General features: G+C 44.1%; 2 protein-coding genes across 2 annotated transcripts in view; both read right to left on the reverse strand.

The window, feature by feature from the left end:
* Window positions 1–9,204: 9,204 nt before the first annotated feature.
* The window catches only part of LOC144482285 (uncharacterized), an 872,976-nt gene continuing 861,841 nt past the window's right edge, over window positions 9,205–20,339 (reverse strand). The window contains exon 4 of the mRNA XM_078201468.1: window positions 9,205–9,594. Coding sequence (XP_078057594.1) covers window positions 9,205–9,594 — 390 coding nt within the window. The remainder of the gene's footprint in view (window positions 9,595–20,339) is intronic.
* Window positions 11,545–11,946, reverse strand: LOC144482324 (histone H2B 1/2-like). The gene has a single exon (XM_078201492.1). The coding sequence runs from the start codon at window positions 11,917–11,919 to the stop codon at window positions 11,545–11,547; it is 375 nt and encodes a 124-aa protein (XP_078057618.1). The 5' UTR covers window positions 11,920–11,946.

The following is a 20,339-nucleotide window of genomic DNA, read 5'->3' on the forward strand; positions in this document are numbered from 1 at the left end:
ATGGTGCCACATGGCAGGTTGGTGAGCGAATTAGAAATGTTTGTGATTGATGGGTCCTTGGCAGCATGGATTAGAAGTTGGCTGAAAGATAGGAAACAGAGGTTGGGTATAGATGTGCATTTCTCAGACTCGAGACGAGTTGAAAGTGGTGTTCCCCAGGGATCAGTGTTGGGACACTTGCTTTTTCTGATTTATAAAAAACCATTTAGAGATCGATGTTAAGGGCAAAATTTGCATACAATACCAAGCTGGGGAGAATAGTGAATTGTGAGAATGATGCTGAGTGACTTTAGAGGGACATTGACAAGTTGCCCAAATGGGCAGACACCGCAGATGAATTGCAATGCAGCAAAATGTGAGGAAATGCATTTTGGTACAAGAAACATGAGGAGAAAATATGCCCATTATGGTACAACATTTAGGGGAAGAACAGGAGCAGAGAGAACTTGGGTTTCAAGTGTATAATGCTCTGTTGCGGGCAAGGCAAGTTGAAACAGTTATTAATACGGCTGATAGGATCCTTGGAGTCATAGAGGTTTACAGCATGGAAACAGCTCTTTGGCTCAACTTGTCCAAGCTGCCCTGTTTATACCACTAAGCTAGTCTCAATTGCCTGCATTCGGCCTGTATCCCTTCAGAATCATAGAAGCCCTATAGTGCAGAAAGAGGCCATTTGGCCCATCGAGTCTGCACCGACCACAATCCCATCCCGGCCCTACCCCCTTATCCCGACATATTTACCCGCTAATCCCTCTAACCTACGCATCTCGGGACACGAAGCGGCAATTTTAGCATGGCCAATCAACCTAACCTGCACATCATTGGACTGTGGGAGGAAACCGGAGCACCCAGAGGAAACCCATGCAGACACGAGGAGAATGTGCAAACTCCACACAGACAGTGACCCAAGCCAGGAATCGAACCCAGGTCCCTGGAGCTGTGAAGCAGCAGTGCTAACCACTGTGCTACCGTGCCACCCCAATTCCCTACAATTCCAATTCCAATTTATACCAATCTTACCCATGTAACTGTCTAAATGCTTTTTAAAAGACAAAATTGTACCTACCTCTACGACTGCCTCTGGCAGCTCGTTCCAGACACTCACAACTGTGTGTGTGAAAACCCTCTGGTTCTGGGTTCCTAGTCCATGAATCAGAAAAGGCTAATATAGATGTGCAGCAAATAATTAGGAATGCAAATAGAATGTTATTGCTTAATGTGAGGAATTGTAGGGAATTGATGCTTCACTTGAACAGAACGAGGTGAGACCACATCTGGAGGATTGTATACAGTACTGGTCCCCTTATCGAAAGAAAGATGTAAACACGTTAGAAGCAGTGTCAGTGTGCAATGAATACTCTCTCAATCTATCAGCGTGTGTGCGTGAAGAATCAACTCTCTCAATCTATTACTGTATGGGTGTGGAATTAACTCTCAATCTATTAGTGTGAGAGTGTGGAATTAACTCTTTCTCAACCTATTACTGTGTCTCAGTGTGTAATTAACTCTATCTTAATCTAGTGCTGTGTTTGGGTGGAATTAACCCTCTAACAATCTATTACTGTCTGTGTGTGTGTGGAATTAAAACTCTCTCAATCTAACAGTGTGTGTGGGTGTGGAATTAACTTTCTCTCAATCAGTTGCTGTGTGTCGGTGTGGAATTAACTCTATCTTAATCTATTACTGTGAGAGAGTGTGCAAGTAACACTGACAATCTATTAGTGTGTGTGAGTGTGTGGTTAACTCTCTCTCTCAGTCTATTGCTGTGAGAGAGTGTGGAATTAACTCTCCCTCTCAATCTATTACTGTGTGAGAGTGTGTTGAATTAACTAGCTGACAATATATTACTGTGTGTGTGTGTGTATGTGGAACTAACTCTCTCTCAATCTATTACTGTGTGAGAGTGCGTGGAATTAACGAGCTGACAATATATTACTGTGTGTGTGTGTGTATGTGTGTGTGTGGAACTAACTCTCAATCTATTACTGAGTGAGTGTGTGTGTGGTGTGTGTGGAACTAACTCTCTCTCAATCTATTACTGTGTGTGTGTGTGTGTGTGTGTGTGTGTGTGTGGAGTTGACTCTCTCAATCCATTAGTGTGTGAGAGCGGCAATTATAATTGTCTCAATCTACTACTGTGTGTCAGTGTGGCAGAAACTCTCTCTCAATCTATTACTATGTGAGAGTGTGGCAGTAACTCTCTGACAATCTATTACTATGTGAGAGTGTAGAATTATCACTCTCTCAATCTGTTACTGTGTGTAGAATTAATTCTCTCTCAATCTATTAAGGTGTGTGAGTGTGTAATTAACCCTCTGTCAGTCTATTACTGTGTATGAGTGTCGAATTAACTCTCTCAATCGATTAGTGTGTGAGTGTAGAATTAACTCTCTCACTCCATTACTGTGTGTGAGTGTGGAAATGACTCTCTTCTATTACTTTATCGATTACTGTGCAGAATTAACTCTCTCAATCTATTATTGTATGTGAGTGTGGAATTAACTCTATCCTATTACTGTTTGTGCATGTGTGCGTGTGTGTGGAATTAACTCTCTCTCAATCTATTCCTCTGTGTGATTGTGGAAGTAGCTCTCTCAATCTATTGCTGTGTGTGTGTGGAATTAACTCTCTCTCAATCTATTGCTCTGTCAGTGTGGAATTAACTCTCTCACAATCTATTACTGAGTGTGAGTGTGGAATTAACTATCTCTCAATCTATTACTGAGTGCAAGTGTGCAAATAATACTCTCTCAATCTATTACTGTGTGAGAGGGTGGAATTAACTCACATCTATTACTAGGTGCGAGTGTGGAATTAACTCCCTCTCAATCTATTCCTCAGAGTGTGTGGAATTAACTCTCTCTCAATCGATTACTGAGTGTGAGTGTGGAATTAATTCTCTCTCAATTTATTACTGTGTGAGAGGGTGGAATTAACTCCCATCTATTACTATGCATGAGTGTGGAATTAACTCCCTCTCAATCTATTACTATGTGATAGTGTGGAATTAACCGTCTCAATCTGTTAGTGTGTGTGTGTGGAATTAACACCCTCTGAATTGAATTGTGAGAGAGTGTGGAATTATCTCTCTCAATCTATTACTGTGTGCGAGTGTGCAATGAATAATCTCTCAATCTATCACTGTGTGAGTGTGTAATTAACTCTCTCTCAAACTATTACTGTGTTTCAGTGTGGAATTAACTCTCAATCTATTACTGTGTGTCAGTGTGGAATTGACTCTCTCTCAATCTATTGCACTGTGTGCGAGCGTGGAATTAACTGTCTCTCACTGTATTGTTGTGTGTGAGGATGGAAGAACTCTCTCTCAATCTATTACTGTGTGAGAGTGTGGATGTAACTCTCTCTCAATATGTTACAGTGTGAGAGTGTGAAATTGACACTCTCTCAACCAATTACTGTGTATGTGTAATTAACTCCCTCTCAAACTATTACTGAGTGTGAATGTGGAATTAACTCTCTCTCAATCTGTTACTGTGTGATTGTAGAAATAACTCCCTAGCTATCTATCAATAATGTATGCAATTAACTGTCAGTCTCTGTTACTGTATGGAAGTGGGTCACTGTCAGCTTAGCAAACTGCTGCTAGTAGAGGGCCACAGGGATTAGTGCTGGGTTCTCAGCGATTTACAATCTATACTAATGACCCAGATGAAGGGACAGATCAACACCAAATTTTCAGGCAATATATAGGTAAGTGGGAAAGCAGGTTGTGAGGAGGACACAAAAAGTCTGCAAGGGGATATAGAGAGGTTAAGTGAGTGGACACAAATCTGGCAGGTAGGATACAATGTAGGAAAGAGTGAGGCTTTCCACTTCAGTGGGAAGAATTGGAAGGCAGAACATTATTTAATTAGAGGAAGAGACAGCAGAATGTTACAGTACAGAGGGTCTAACTGTAATTATAAGTACATATGTGGAGTATAAAAGTAGGGAAATGTTGCTGCAAATACATGGCATTGCTGAGTCTACACGTTTATATGCTTTCTCTGATTTAAAGAGGGAAACACTTGTATTGTAGGCAATGAAGATTCACTTGGTTGATTGCTAAGATGAAGGAGTCATCTTATGAGGAAAGTTTAATCAAGTTAAGCTAATATCATAGAAGTTGAGAAGAATGAGAGATGATCATATTGAAACATTGAAGAATCTGAGGAGACTGGACAGGGTAGATGTTGAGCGGAATGTTTCCATTTATGGGCAAAATTGGAACTACAGGACACAGTTTAAAAATAAAGTATGCCCCACTTAAGATGGAGATGAGAAGGAATTTCTCCTCTCAAAGTGTCCTTAATTTTTGGCATTGATTAGATTCCATCCTAAGGTAGGAAGAATTTTGATCTACGAGAGAGACAAGGGTTATAGGGCAGGCAATAAAATGGAGTTGAGGCCATAATCACATCAACCACGATCTTACTGAATGGTGGGGCAACCCAAAAGAACAAATTGCCTTCTGCTACTCCTGCTTCATATGTTCTGATTTGATGTCAATGTGGAACTAACTCTCTTAGTCTCTGTTTCAGTATTTCAGTGTGGAATTAACTTACGTTTGACACTGCATATGAGTGCAGAACTGATTCCCTTTCCATTACTAATTTTATATGAGTGTGCAATGTCTCTGTCAGTCTCTGTTACTGTACAGGACACCTTGATGAGAAATGTTTGGGCCCGACTGGTCTCAAATGTACTCAGGGTTAAACCCATCAGCTTTTCCTCCATCAACACTCCAGTTCAAAGCCAGCCAACAAGAACATACCTTCACAGAAAGTGAGACACCAATTTTCACAACCAACATCCACCCTGGTTCAAATGGATTCTTTGTCCATTTCTGGCCTCATTTTTCTGAGCAACAGCCACAATAATTCACTGGTAAAATCATGTGGCCACTGGAATTTTGAAACAAGGTGAAAATTCTGGAATACACAACATGTCAGGTAGCATCTGCAAAGAGAGAAACAGAGTTCATGTTTCAGCTCACTGACAATCAGCATGAGATAAAACACTTCCTAATATCCACTCATGGCGGCCGCAGTTCCCACATGGGGAGGTAATGGTGTAGTGGTATTGTCACTGGACTAGTGATCCAGTGTAATGCAATGGGAGCAAATTTTACCACAGCAGAGAGTGCAATTTGAACTAAAAAAAAATTTGGAATTAAGGTCTAATGATGACCACGTCATGACAACCCACTTCATTTACTGATGCTCCTTTAGGCAAGCAAATCTGCCCAAATTTACTCTTCTGGCCGACATGTGACTCCAGACACACAGCAATGTGGTTGACTCTTAAGTGCCCTCTGAAATGGCCTAACAAGCCAGTGATGCCCACATCACATGAATTAATAAAAACAATGCTCTGCGCCCCGGAAAGTGCTCTATCCAGGACACTGACTTGCCCAGGCACAGCCACAAGGCAATCTGTGCTGGAACATTCCCCAGTGCCACATGTAAAGTTTATTTATTTGTGTCACAAGTAGGGCTTACATTAACACTGCAATGAAGTTACTCTGAAAACTCTCTAGTCACTGCACTCTGGCGCCTGTTTGGGTACACTGAGAGAGCATTTAGCATGACCAATGACCAGAGGAAACCTATGCAGACATGGGGAGATTGTGTAGACTTCGCATCGACAGTGACCTAAGCCAGGAATCGAATCTGGGTCCCTGGCGCTGTGAGGCAGCAGTGCTAACCACTGCACCACTCCCATTCCACCAAGCTGCCCGTGTCTTATTGAAGTTTCCCACTTTCCTCCTCACAGTTGCCAATGCCTCCAAGATTGGTGGCGTATGGAAATGTTGAGCTTGAGTCCTGTACACCAAGGTGTGTGTCATTAATATATATCAGGAAGAGCAGGGCTCCTAAAACCGAGCCCTGGGGAACTCCACTAGAAACCTTCCTCCAGTCTGAAACACAACCATTAACCACTACTCTCTGTTTCCTCTCACTCACACTGTTCCATATGGGGCGGTGAAGATGGCCTCAGCACCCTAGCTATGACTGTAACACTGCATTCTGCACTCTCTCCTATCCTTCTCTGTGAATGGTATGCTTTGTTTGTATAGCACGCAGGAAACAATACTTTTCACTATTTACTAATACATGTGACGATAATAAATCAAATCATACCTCAATCTGAGAATGTATTTCAGATTTGGATTTGTATCAAATGTATTTGTGAATATTCACTGTGGCCATTAGTACAGTCAATTCAAAACCCCTGATTTGCGTGATGTGACTGGTATTTAAGTCGAATCTCAGAGTACATTATTACTGTTCATTGTGTAACTTTTAATTAGAATCGATGTGTCAGTTTTACCACATATTTAATTTGGAGCTAAGGCTGCTCTATTGTGGGATTGACACTGTGATGATCTGATGGCAGGAGTCAATTTGGACTTGGATTTATGGATCCCACTATCAATAGTACTGGGTTTGATTTGATTTATTATTGTCACATGCATTGGTATACAGTGAAAAGTATTGTTTTCTTGCGTGCTATACAGACAAAGCAGACAGTTCATACAGCACATAGAGCAGAAGAAAAGGTGAGGATGCAGAATGTAGTCCATTTAATTGGAGTGCGGTTCAAATGCACACGGACATAAGTCCGTTGGATCTTAAGTCCAACCCCTTAACCACTCGGCCATCCTGGTAGGATATTTAGAGTCACATGGACAAAAATGTCTGTCTCTCCTGCTCTGTTTGATTGATGGATTGAAAACGTGTCTGCAACTATTTCTGCTCTCTGAGACCGTTGAACTAATAAGATGTCTGTGTGTCTGGAATTGGTTGCATCCTTGGACATACGCATCTCCATCAAGGACGGTCACCTCAGCACTTCACTGTACCACAAGCACATGGATAACCTCATGATGCTCCACTTCTCCAGCTTCCATCCTATACACGTTAAAGAAGCCGTCCCCTGTGGACAAGCCCTCTGTATACACAGGATCTGCTCAGATGAGGAGTATTGCAACAGACACCGACAGACGCTGAAAGATGCCCTCATAACAACAGGATATGGTGCTCGACTCATTGACCGACAGTTCCGATGTGCCACAGAAGACAAACACAGGACATGATAGACAGAGTACCCTTCATTGTCCAATCCTTCCCCAGAGCGGAGAAGCTACGACATCTTCTCCGGAGCCTTCAACATGTCAAGTATGAAGACGAACATCTCGCCAAGGCCATCCCCACACCCTCACTTCTCGCCTTCAAACAATCGCATAACCTCAAACAGACCATTGTCTGCAGCAAATTACCCAGCATTCAGGAGAACATTGACCACGACACCACACAACCCTGCCACAGCAACCTCGGTAAATGTGCCGGATCATTGACACTGATGCCATCATCTCACATGAGAACACCATCCACCACGTACACCGTACATATTCTTGCGAGTTGGCCAATGTTGTCTACCTGACACGCTGCAGGAAAGGATGTCCCAAGGCATGGCACATTGGAGAGACTATGCAGACACTATGACAACGGATGAATGAACACCGCTCAACAATCGCCAGGCAGGAGTGCTTCCTTCCTGTTGGGGTACACTTCAGCAGTCATGGGCATTCAACCTCTGATCTTCGAGTAAGCGTTCTCCAAGGTGGCCTTCACGACACATGACAACGCAGAATCACTGAGCAGAAACTGATAGCCAAGTTCCGCACACATGAGGACGGCCTCAACCGGGACCTTGGGATCATGTCACACTATCTGTAACCCCCACAACTTGCCTGGGCAAAATATCAATAACTGTCCTGGCTGGAGACAATACACACCTCTTTAACCAGTGCTTGGCCCTCTCTCCACTTACACTGTCTGTAATTTTAAGACTTGATTACCTGTAAAGACTCGCATTCTTACCATTATCTTGTAAATTGAGTTTGTGCCTGTATGTGCCCTGTTTGTGAACACAGCTTCTCACTCACCTGAAGGAGCCTGAGACTCCAAAAGCTTGTGCTGCCAAATAAACCTGTTGGACTTTAACCTGGTGTTGTGAGACTTCTTACTGTCTGAGCTCCGTCAGCGACAACGTGAGATGGAGCCGGCGACTCACTTCCCTGTAACTTGCGTGGAGGAGACATCACATTTATTCACGTTCCTTCAATAATTTGTCTGTGGAAACAAAGTATATTTTAAAATTCAAGTACAGGTGAGAGAGAAGATACAGATTCCGGCAGTTTAATCTCTATTAATAATCATTGTGAGCGGTTTGTGAGGCTGCAGCCAGACTCGAGCTCTGATTGGTCACTCACATTTCAATCAGATTCGTAACCAACCGGAGAGCCAGGGAGAAGAAATGGGAGGTTTTGATTGGTTCACATTTTCAAATTGGAAAAGCCCGCCAATTTCAGTGCAGGAAAAATACAAAATAACGGAACGCCTGAATGTTCAGGAAACTATTTCAATCTCACACTTTATAATCTGTTTATTGTATTTTCCGCCACAGAATCCTGGCGCTATTTTAGGAACAGTTTGAATTTCTCAATCTCTTATCTGTAACCGGCGGTAATCAGACCCCGTTCAGCAATTTAAAACGGAGCAAATCTCAGCTCAGTGGAAAAGCAGAAACATAGAGATCACCAACCAACCCCTTCACACAGGCTTCACAGGGACAGAGGGAAACGGCTGATTTCTGATCCTATCCCCTGAAAGCGGCCGGGAATGTTACAATGGGAAGTGCGGAGAGAATCCCCGGCCCGATCCCGCCGGTGGAACAGGCAGCTTTGTGTCTGGAGAATAGGGAGCGCCGGGGGGAGGCAGATCTTAAAGCGCTGCAATGGACTCAGGTCCTGTGTGTGCAGAAATCTCTCTGATTCCGTCAATGGCGCAAATGATGAAATTGTTGATTAACAACTGAAATCAGAACCTGGGTTCCAGATATTAACTATTAATAAAAAGCAGCAACTTGCATGCATTAAAATACTGCCTGTGACAATACTGTCGTAATGTGGATGGTGTATTCGCCTGATGAATTCCTCTGTATCTGCTGCGAGACTGATGGGGTCTATTTACTATCGCACACAGGGGGAACTACGGATTGATAAAACAAAGCGGGAAACAGCTGTGCTGTGAATAGCACCGCAGCATCTGAGGGACAGACAATAGATCGCCCTTTTCCAGAAAAAGTGAGTGGCTCTGAAAAGAGCCTTTGGGGTTATCAGATTAAAGAATGGCCGCTTCACTTGCTCTTGGACGAGGCCGCAGAAGTTTTCTTGGGCAGCAGCACGGCCTGGATATTGGGCAGCACCCCGCCCTGAGCGATGGTCACCCCTCCCAGCAGCTTGTTGAGCTCCTCGTCGTTGCGGACGGCCAGCTGCAGGTGTCTGGGGATGATGCGGGTCTTCTTGTTGTCCCGGGCCGCGTTCCCGGCCAGCTCCAGGATTTCAGCGGTCAGATACTCGAGCACAGCAGCCAGATAGACCGGGGCTCCGGCACCCACACGCTCAGCATAGTTGCCCTTTCTCAGGTGCCTGTGAACACGGCCCACCGGGAACTGCAGTCCAGCCCGGGAGGAGCGAGACTTGGCCTTGGCCCGAGCTTTCCCGCCGCCCTTTCCTCTTCCAGACATCTGCACAATCTCACAAACACTTTCACAAAGAATGCTGAAATCCACTCCCTTTCGCTTCTCTTATAGCTCCGGGAGGAATGGAGGTGCGGACATTGCTGATTGGTCACTTTGTTGCTGCCTCTCAGCATCTTGTTCATATGACCAATCAGAAATCTGCTTAACTCACCAATCCGGAGAGCCCACGGAGTGAGGGCGGAAAATAACGGCGCCAAAATCTCAGATTCGAACCGATTTCATTTCAAACTGTAAAAGCCACCAAAGCGGAAAGAACAAGAGTTTCGAAAATTATACGAATAGGTAATGGTTAATTAATTTTGAGTAATGTAAGAATCTCCCTTTCTCTCCTTCCCCAGTCTATAGTTAACCTGTATCTGGCAGTTTCTGATTTTCAGCCTGGGCTTTTCGGAAAATAAGTCGAAAATAACAAACCGTTGCTGATCGTGAAATCTGAATTCAAATTTCCTTTCCTTTACCCCAATTCCGTCGGGACCTGGGGTGGAGGGTGATGCATGCAGCAGTTCCGCACAACCGTAGGATTCACTGGTTCACGGGCTCCGAAGACTGCCCTTTCTTCGGCCTTGTGGAGTCCGTGGACCATGTCTATGTTGTGTGTCTTAGGCTGCACTCCCTTTATGTTTTCCTAAAGAACCTTTTGTTGATGTTTTGTTTGCACTTCAGTCCCACGCTCCTGATCTCCGGACACCCGGTGCGGAGAGGGGAGGGTCGGATGGCGACCTCCTCGTGAACCTGCTCCTGGGCCTGGCGAAACGCGCCATTTACCGGGCCAGGCTGCGGGCGATCGAGGGGGCCGTCCATCCTGACTGTCTTCCCCTCTACCGCGGCTACGTTCGCGGCCAGGTGTCCCTGGAGAGGGAGCATGCGGTGTCCACGGGCGAGGTTGACGCTTTCCGCGCCCGCTGGGTACCGCAGGGGTTGGGGTGCATTATTGGCCCTAATAATCACATTTTAATTTTATGTTTTTAAGTTTCCTTTGTACTTTGATTTCTGTTCGGGCTGTTCCCCCTCCTTTTTGGGGAGCTGCCCCTTTTACTTTGTCCTGATTTAATCTGAGTTTGTTTACTTGGTTTGGTTTGACCTAAAAAGAGGACAACACCTACATTTAAAAAAAATCTCCCTTTCTCTCCTTCCCCAGTCTATAGTTAACCTGTATCTGGCAGTTTCGGATTTTCAGCCTGGACTTTTCGGAAAATAAGTCGAAAATAACAAAATTTTCACTATTCATTTTTGAAAAGTTCGCAGATGTATTTATAAAACAAGAAATACATTTCAAATAAAATCTCTCAATAATTAACTGTTGAACAACAAAGTGTTTAAAACATCAGTATCTGTTTGCACCATTTCACATTTTATCCCAAGTTGCAGATTTGCTTTTAGAATCCTGGATCCATTCGGGGTTAATCTCGGCCCTTTTTAAAACTCTCGAACTCGCCGCCAGAAAGTCTCATTGACATCGTTCTGTAAACGGACGGGATGTTCTCCATATTCGTGAGAATCAAGAGGGGAGTGAACATTTTCGGTGTAAATTGACCAGTGCCGAGACTGAGGTTCCTGCACAATCGGGGCTGATAGGGAATAAACTGATCGATTATCAAGACCAAACTGGAACAGAATTGGAAGCTGACACATTTGCTCCATTCGCTCTCTCTCTCTCTCTCTAAAGTCGGGGAAACGGGCCTCTGAGATCTAAGTGCGGAGGCGGTCGGAAACCAATTAATTAATTAATGAAACATTATTAATCAGACGCTGGGCGATCAACTTGCATTACTCAGTACCTATCATTGATCAACAGTAAAAACAATTAGATTGTTCGAGACGCTTCAGAGTGAAAGATTAATTGAAACTAAATGGATGATACAGCTTTTTCAGGGAGATTGTGAGTGGCTCTTAAAAGAGCCGTTGTGTTTGGGATGTTTTTCAGTCCATGGGGTTTTACTTGGAGCTGGTGTACTTAGTCACCGCCTTTGTCCCTTCCGACACGGCGTGCTTGGCCAGTTCCCCGGGCAGCAGCAGGCGCACGGCGGTCTGGATCTCCCGGGAGCTGATGGTGCTGCGCTTGTTGTAATGGGCCAGGCGGGAAGCCTCACCCGCGATGCGCTCGAAAATATCGTTCACGAACGAGTTCATGATGCTCATGGCCTTGGAGGAGATGCCGGTGTCGGGGTGAACCTGCTTCATCACTTTGTAGATGTAGATGGAGTAACTCTCCTTCCTCGACTTTCGCCGCTTCTTCCCGCCCTTTATTACCGGTTTCTTAATCACTTTCTTCGCCCCCTTCTTAGGAGCTGCTTTCTTCTCATCCACCATTGTCACAGTTAATTTCAGACACAGAATCACTGAGTCGCGCTCGGAACTCCTCTTTTATGGATCAAAGCAGAGGCCTATGCTAATGAAGGATTGCTGAAAGCCCTGTTCCCCATTGGCTCATTCACAATGATGTCAATTCGTGACGCTCTCTCTCTGATTGGTTAGTTCAGATACACAAACACATAGTTTTTTTTATACTTTTCCAATTCAATCAAATCTAATTCAGAGTCTCAACAAGTTGAGACATTTCAGATCCAGGCTGACAAGACAGGACGGGAGACCAAAACCACCCTGTCCTGGGCCTGATCGACATGAGTCAAGCTGATTGGAGAAGGGGGAGGATCCTCCTCCAAGACTTGAGCTCATTTGCATCTTAGCCAAAAGGCCGAGATGCCGCTTTTAAAAATTGCTTCATATGAAACATATGAAGCCTCAGCGTAACCTAATGACCTCAACCAAGTGCAGGCAATCCATACTACACTTGATCTGAGCCAAAAGGCCGAGAAGCGATGTGGATTTGAGCAGCAACCAGCCTGTTGTCAATCCGTCCTTTCCCCTTGTCCGCCCCGATCCACCCAATCCCCTGACTCTCTCACTCCCTCTGCCGCACCAGCGCATTCTCTCTGCTGCTAATTCCACATCACTCTATCAGACTGCTGATACTGTTCATACATTTCCCCTTCCTCACCAGCACCAACTGCTCTGCTTTACTTCCGCCCATCACCGGGAGCTGGCAGTGTACAATATCTGGGCGTGTGGAAGGGGAATAAGTTTGATGAGCAACAGCCACATTGACATTGTTGCTAAAACAAAAAGCTGATTGCAAGAAGGAGTGGAATCAGAATTGGATATTACTGGCTACAAGCCTTGATACGGTTCCACACCAGAGGCAAATAAAGAAAATGAGAGCACGTGGAATGGTGGGGGCTGGGTGGGTGGGTGGGTGGCTGGGTGGGCGGGCGGGGGGGGGGGGGGGGGCTGGGGGAGAGAATGTCCTGGAATAGACTGAGAACGAGCTGATGGACAGAAAACTGAGAGTCGGAACAAATGGGTCATTTTCAAGTTAGCAGACTATGACAAGTGGGCTACCACAAGGATCAGTGTTTGGGCCACTGCTTTCTACAATCTGTGTATCAATGATTTGGGATTAAAGGTAATATTTCCAAATTGGTAGCTGTCACAAACAAGGTGGATGTGTGAGTTGTGAGAAGGAGGCAAAGACTCTTTGTGTGTATTTGAAGAGGCTGAGCGAATGGGCAACAATTTTGCAGATAGAAGCAATGCGGAGAGATATGAGGAGATTTAATCATTAAATATGTTCATGAGTGAGATTGATAGATTTCTACATATCAAAAACATCAAGGGTTACGGGGATAGTTCAGGAAAATGGTGTTGAAGTGGAAAATCAGTCATGATTTCACTGTATGGCAATGTAGACTCGAAGAGCCGAATGGCCGACACTTGCTCCAATTTCTTATCTTCTAATTATGTTTTAGCATGGTCATCATTCTGTGACTGTAATTAACGATAAATGAGTACAAGGTACTTCTTGTATCCTGTCACAATATGACTGTGGCTTTAAAAATAGAACAGAGCATGTCCATAGCTAGTGACTGACCTCCTATTTTCCAACAGACTTTCCACAATTGAATTCCACATTTAGGTAAGGGATGGAATACTCTCCACTCACTGGTCAGTGCACCTCCAACAACACCAAAGAATCTCAGAAACAAATCTAGTTTTTGGTTTCACTTGCAAACCATTCACCAGCTTCAGCATTTACTCCCTCAACCATTCATACACAGTGTGCACCATTTGTGAAGTACACTGCAAGAACGGGCGACACAATGGTTAGAGAGCTGCCTCACAATGCCAGGGACCCAGGTTCGTTTCCGGCCTCGGACGCCTGTCTTTGTGGAGGTTGCATATTCTCCCCTTATCTGCATGGGTTTTCTCCAAGTGCACTGGTTTCCTCCCACAGTTCAAAGTTGTGCAGGTTATTCGGATTGGCCATGTTAATTGCCCCTTGGTACCCCAAGATGTGTAGTTAGGGGATGTAGCCGTGGTAAATTTGTGGGGTTATGGGGATAGGGCCTGGGTAAAATGTTGAGTCAGTGCAGACTTGATGGGTCAAATGACATTCTTCTGCACTGGAGGGATCCTATTCTAAATCAGTGAGGCTGAGTGTGGGACTGAAATAGCATCTCACTATTTCATGTACAGAATGCGATTAATTATGCGCCTGTAAGTATTGGGTACAGTATGTGAAACAAAATGTGTATTTGTCTGTTGATTGCCAGCTTGCATGTGTGAGATTGGCTGAACATAATTTTGTGACTCATGCACAATATCAGTCTCCACTGTGTGTGTTAATATGGGGTAAATTCTGCTCATGCCAGTGTCTTGAATTGAATGGGAGTTTGATTTCAGTTCTGCAGGCATGTGTCATTGAGTAACTGCATAAGTGTCTGAATCATACTGTATGCATCGGTCTCTGGTACAACATTTGGTGTGCTTTTCTGTCTGTCTGTGATGTTGTGTGTGAATGCAGGGTTCATTCTATGGATGCTACTTGTGATACTGTGTGAGAGTGGACTTCATTTTGCTTCACTGTTTCTCAAAACAAAAGTTTGAATGTAGGTATCATTCTGTAGTTGTCATTCTCTAGTATGTTTTGGAATTCCTTGTTCTTCCATCTGTCTCTAGAGAGTTTGAGAAAGTAGGATTAATTTTACATCTGTGATTCTCTGATTATCCATGTGGGTGTAGGAATCAATCTTTATCCATGTGTCTCTTGCGTTGTGTTGAAGTGTGGGATACTTCTGTACTTTAAGGTGACATGTATCTCAGACATTGTGATAAACACTACATGCTAAAATTATAATGTGTTGATATTTGTTCATCTTTCAATTTATTTTTTCATGTAGATTTCCAGTACATTTGACTGTCCCTGTTTATATTCAGCAGCTGTGTGTGAGTATTCAATTTGTAATTCTGTGAATGGTAACAATTGGATACATAACCTGGGAAGCAATTCCTGCAATTGGAAGCAAAGGAATTGCTGTTACATCTTTCTGTCTTACTCATATTGAGCTTTTTTGGATTCATTTACATATTTATCAGGTAATTAATTGTAATTTATTCAGTATTGTACAATTATCTTTTGTCTGTCTGAGCGAAGAATTGTTACTTAATGTGTGATCAAGGTGACACCGTGTTTTATATCTGTGAGTGGATGAATTTGTTTTATTCCTGTGATATATACCTGTCAAGATAAAAGATAAGAAAATGTAGATGTACAAAAGGACTAAAAATGTTAACATGCAGGTCCAGATGGCAATTAGGAAGGCTAATGATATGTTGGACGTTATTGCAAAAGGTTTTGAGTACAGCAGAAGTGAAGCCTTACTTTAATTGTATAGCAGCTTAGTTAGACGGCACCTGGAGAACTGTGTGTAGTTTTGGTCCCCTTACCTTAGGAAGGATAATTATTTTGTGATAGAAAGTGTAACAAAGGTTCACCAAACTTGTTCCAAAGATCAGAGAGGCATCTACATCGGTACAGACTTGGTGGGCTAAAGGATCTGTTTCTGTTCTGTATTGTTCTTTGTTCTTTGCATCCCTATAGTGGGGGAGGATATTTATGCCATCTAGTCTGCACTGACTCAGCATCTTACATTTTCCCACACAACCCCCTCCCACACTATCCAAATAACCCACAAACCATTGAATCTGCACAAGCTGGAACACAAAGGAACATGCAACCTGTGACCATCACCCTCTGCTTTATGCCACTACGAAAGTTTTTGATGCAATTTTCCAAATTATACTGGATCACATGGGCTCATATCTTCTTGACCAGTCTCCCATTGTCAAATGCCTTACTGAAGTCCATGTGGACGACATCAACTCACTGCCCTGACCTACAAGGCTAGACAACTCCCCAAAAAATTCAATCTAATTTGTTAGACATGATCTCCCCCGAACAAAGCCATGCTGACTATCCTTGATTAATCCTTGCCTCTGCAAATGGAGATTAATTTTGACCCTCACAATTTTTCTCAATAGTTCCCCTTACACTGATTTCAGACTTTAAACAACTGCATTGTGTCCTTGTCACCTCAAGTACATCTCCACTCTCCAACACTACAATGACTTCCCTGGTCAGTATTGTCATCCCACCTCTCCTGTTCTCTTATCTATCTCTTTCTGAACACAATTCTTGAATATTCAGCACCCTGTCTTCACTCTTTAAGCCACATTTCTGTCATTGCCTTCGCATCAGATTCCCACATTTCTCTTGGTCCTTCAAGCTCATCAACCTTATTTATCACACTTTGTGTTTACATACATTGGAAACCTGTCTTGACATTCTTCATAGTACTTGTTTGTCTCCTTCTATCCAACATGGTATTACTTCATTCTCCTGTATTATCCATCACTCTCCCTCCTTTCTGCCCTTATTCCTTTCTGCTACTTTTATATGTATCACAACCTCTATCCTATCACCCTCCTCTTTCAGGATGTCCTGCAGCGATTCAGTGACATCCCTGACACTGGCCAGAGAGATAACACACCATCCTGAAGTCAAATCCTTGGCCACAGAAATGCTTGTCTGCACTACTGACTGATGAATTCCCTATCACTATTGCTCTTCCTGTCTTCTTCTTCCCCACCTGTTCAAGCAAGATGCTTGTGGTGCCAGAATCTTGGCTCTGACTGCACTCCTCTGGGGTGCTGACCAGCACCCTCATCTGCATCCAAAATGGAAGACATGTTCGTGACTAGGATCCCAGGGGACTCCTGCAGTACCCGTTTGGGTGGCAGGGTGACAAAGTGGTTCGCATGGCTGCCTCACAGCATGAGGGACCCGGCTTCAAGTCTGGCCTTGGATGGCTGTTTGTGTGGAGTTTGCACATTCTCCCGGTTTATGTGTGGGTTTCCTCCTGGTGCTCTGGTTACCTCCCACAGTCCAAAAATGTGCAGGTTAGGTGGATTGACCATGCTAAATTGCCCTTTAGTGCCCCAAGATGTGTAGGTTAGAGAGATTGGCAGCGTAAATACCTGGGGTTATGGGGATAGGGGCTGGGTAGGATGGTTATTGGTGCAGGCTCGATGGGCTGAATGGCCCCCTTCTGCACTGTAGGGATTCAATAATTCTATTCTATGATTCCACATGCCTGTTCTTCCTGGACTGCTCAGTGGTCACCCATTCCCTTCTTTCCTCTAGTACCTTGAGCTCTGCTGTGACCATCTCTCTAAATGTGCTGTCCATATAACTCTCAGCCTCTCAAATGCATCACAGTCTGTCCAGCTGCTCCTCAAGGTCCGAAACCTGGAGCTCCAGTTTCTGCAGCTGGGAACACTTCCTGCACATGTGGTCATTCAAGACACTGGCCGCATCCAAGACTCCCCACATGAGACAAACCACACATTCTACTCAGCTGTCTTCACCTGACGTGTCTTCAATGTAAAATTTACACCTTATACTAGAACAAATCAGATGTCGTGATGCCGGCATTGGACTGGGGTGGGCACGGTAAGAAGTCTCACAACACCAGGTTCAAGTCGAACAGGTTTATTTGGTAGCACGAGCTTTCGGAGCACTTCTCCTTCCTCAGGTGAGTGGAGAATTGGGTTCACAAACAGAGCATATATTTTTTTTATACTTTTCCAATTCAATCAAATCAAATCCAATTCAGAGTCTCAACAAGTTGAGACATTTCAGATCCAGGCTGACAAGACAGGGCGAGCGACCAAATCACCCTGTCCTGGGCCTGATCTACATGAGCCAAGCTGATTGGAGAAGGGGGAGGTTCCTCCTCCAAGACTTGAGCTCATTTGCATCTTAGCCAAAAGGCTGAGATGCCGCTTTTAAAAAATTGCTTCATATGAAACACACGAAGCTTCAGTGCAACCCAATGACCTCAACCAAGCGCAGCCGACCATACTACACCTGATCTCAGCCAAAAGGCCAAGAATGAATCAGCTCATCAGCTGACTATTACATCACTCTGTGATTGGTTCCATGCTTTGTTGGGTCAGCTGACCCTTACATCTTGTTCCCATTGGTCACATTACATCCAATCAAAGTTGTCCCCGGTTACACTCCAACAAGGAGCAGCGTGCTGAAAGCTCATGCCACCAAAAAATCCAGATGGACTTTAACCTGGTATTGTGAGACTACTTGCTAGAACAAATAAAGATAATATATAATAATTTTCCCAATAAATAACATGCTTCGTTTAGCTTCAGCTAAATATGTAGATGTGCTTGAAACAGTTCAGAGAAGGTTTACGGGATTAATACCAGGAAGGAGCGGGTTGTCTCATGAGGACATGTTGGAGGGGATAAATTTGCAAGCGAGGTTAGAAGAGTAAGTGTCGACTTGATTGAAACTTTACAGATCTGAGTGGTCTTGACAGGATGGATATGAAGAGCATATTTCCTCTTGTGGGAGAATCTAGAATGAGGGGTCACTGTTTAAAAATAAAGGGTCATTCATTTGAGGCACAGATGAGGCGAGATTATTTTCTCTCAGAGGGTTGTGTGTCGATGGAACTCCCTCAAAAGGCAAAGCAAGCAAAATCTTTCAATATTTTGATTGCAGAGGTGGATAGAAAATCATAGAATACCTACAGTGTCGACGAAGGCCATTTGGCCCCTCGGGTTAGCACTGATTTTCCAACAGAGCATCTTTCTGAGGCTCACTCCTTGCTGCATCCCTGTAACCCCATGCATTTACCCTGCTAATCCCCCTAACCTACACATCTTGGGACACAAAGAAGCAAGTTAGCATGGTCAATCCACCTAACCTGCACATCTTTGGAATGTGTGAGGAAACTGGAGCGTAGAAACATAGAAATCAGAAGCAGGAGTCGGCCATTCAGCCCATCGAGCTTGCTCCACAATTCATTCTGATCATTGAATTCAATATCCTGATCCCCACTCTCCCCCCCATATCCCTTGATCCCTTTGAACCCAAGAGCTATATCTAATTTCTTCTTGAAACCAGATAACGTTTTGGCCTCAACTACATTCTGTGGTCATGAATTCCGCACATTCACCACCCTCTGGGTGAGGAAATTTCTCCTCACCCAAGTTCCAAAAGCTTTACCCCTTATCCTCAACCAAGACCCCTAGTTCTGGACTCCCCCACCATTTGGAATATTCTTTCCAGCCAACTTAGTCTCTCTGAATCCTAAGTGATTTAGTCTCCGATCATATGACACATCTGCCAGCCCAGGAATCAGCCAAGTAAACCTCCATTGTACTCTCTCTATAGCAAGGACATCCTTCCTCAGATAAGGACACCAAAAGTGCACACAATACTCCAGGTGTGGCCTCACCAACGCCCTACACAATTGCAGCAAAACATCCCTATCTCTGTACTCAAATCCTCTCGCTATTAAGGCCAACATACCATTTGCCTTCTTTACTGCCTGCTGTACCTGCGCTCTTACTTTCAGCAACTGATGCATGAGGACTCCAAGATCTCATTGAATATCCACCTCTCTAAATTTACAACCATTCATGTAATAATCTTTTTTCCTATTCCTTCTACCAAAGTGGATAACCTCACATTTATCCACATTATAGTGCATCTGACATGCGATGTCCATGCACTCAGCTTGTCCAAATTACGCTGAAGTAACTCTGCATCCTCCTCACAGCTTACCCTCCCACCCAACTTCGTATCATCTGCAAATTTGGAGATAATACATTTAGTTCCCTCTTCTAAATCATTAATATATAATGTGAACAGTTGGGGTCCTGGCACTGATCCCTGCAGAACTGCACTAGTCACTGACTGCCACTCAGAAAAAGCACCCAGAGGAACAAATGTTGACACAGGGAGAATGTGCAAATTCCAGACAGTCACCCAAGGTTGGAATTGAACCCGGCTCCCTGGTGCTATGAGGAAGCAAGGAGGTGAAAGATTATCGGGGATAGGTAAGGATGTGGGTTTGAAGTTACAATCAGACCAGTCATGATCATATTGAATGGTGGAGCAGGCTCAAGGGGCCAAGTGGCCTACACCTGCTCCTAATTCATACATTCATCTGTCTGGGAATTTTTGAAATATGTTCAAGAGAATTTCTTGGATCAGAGTATTCTCAAGAAACTATGAACAAAGCATTGCTGGATCTGGTGCTGGGGTGGGCCAAGGTTGGCCACATGAATCAAGTGTCTGTGTTTTTATCCAGTGATCATTGGATCACAAGCTTGACATTAGCAAGGAACAATCTAAAGTAAACATTCTAAATTGGAAGAGGACTAACTTCAATGCTTCTTAGTCTGCTCCTTCTGCAGTATTATCCATCACTCTCCCTCCTTTCTGCCCTTATTCCTTTCTGCTACTTCTATGTGCTGGTGTCGAACCCGCTGCCAATTTAGTTGAAACCCTCACCAACCAGACG

Source organism: Mustelus asterias, unplaced genomic scaffold (assembly GCF_964213995.1).
Source record: "Mustelus asterias unplaced genomic scaffold, sMusAst1.hap1.1 HAP1_SCAFFOLD_35, whole genome shotgun sequence".
NCBI classification, from domain to species: Eukaryota; Metazoa; Chordata; class Chondrichthyes; order Carcharhiniformes; family Triakidae; genus Mustelus; species Mustelus asterias.

What these genes read in the sequence shown, in the direction of transcription:
- LOC144482324 (XM_078201492.1), bottom strand. Translation starts at nt 11,919, where the DNA reads ATGGTGGATGAGAAGAAAGCAGCTCCTAAGAAGGGGGCGAAGAAAGTG.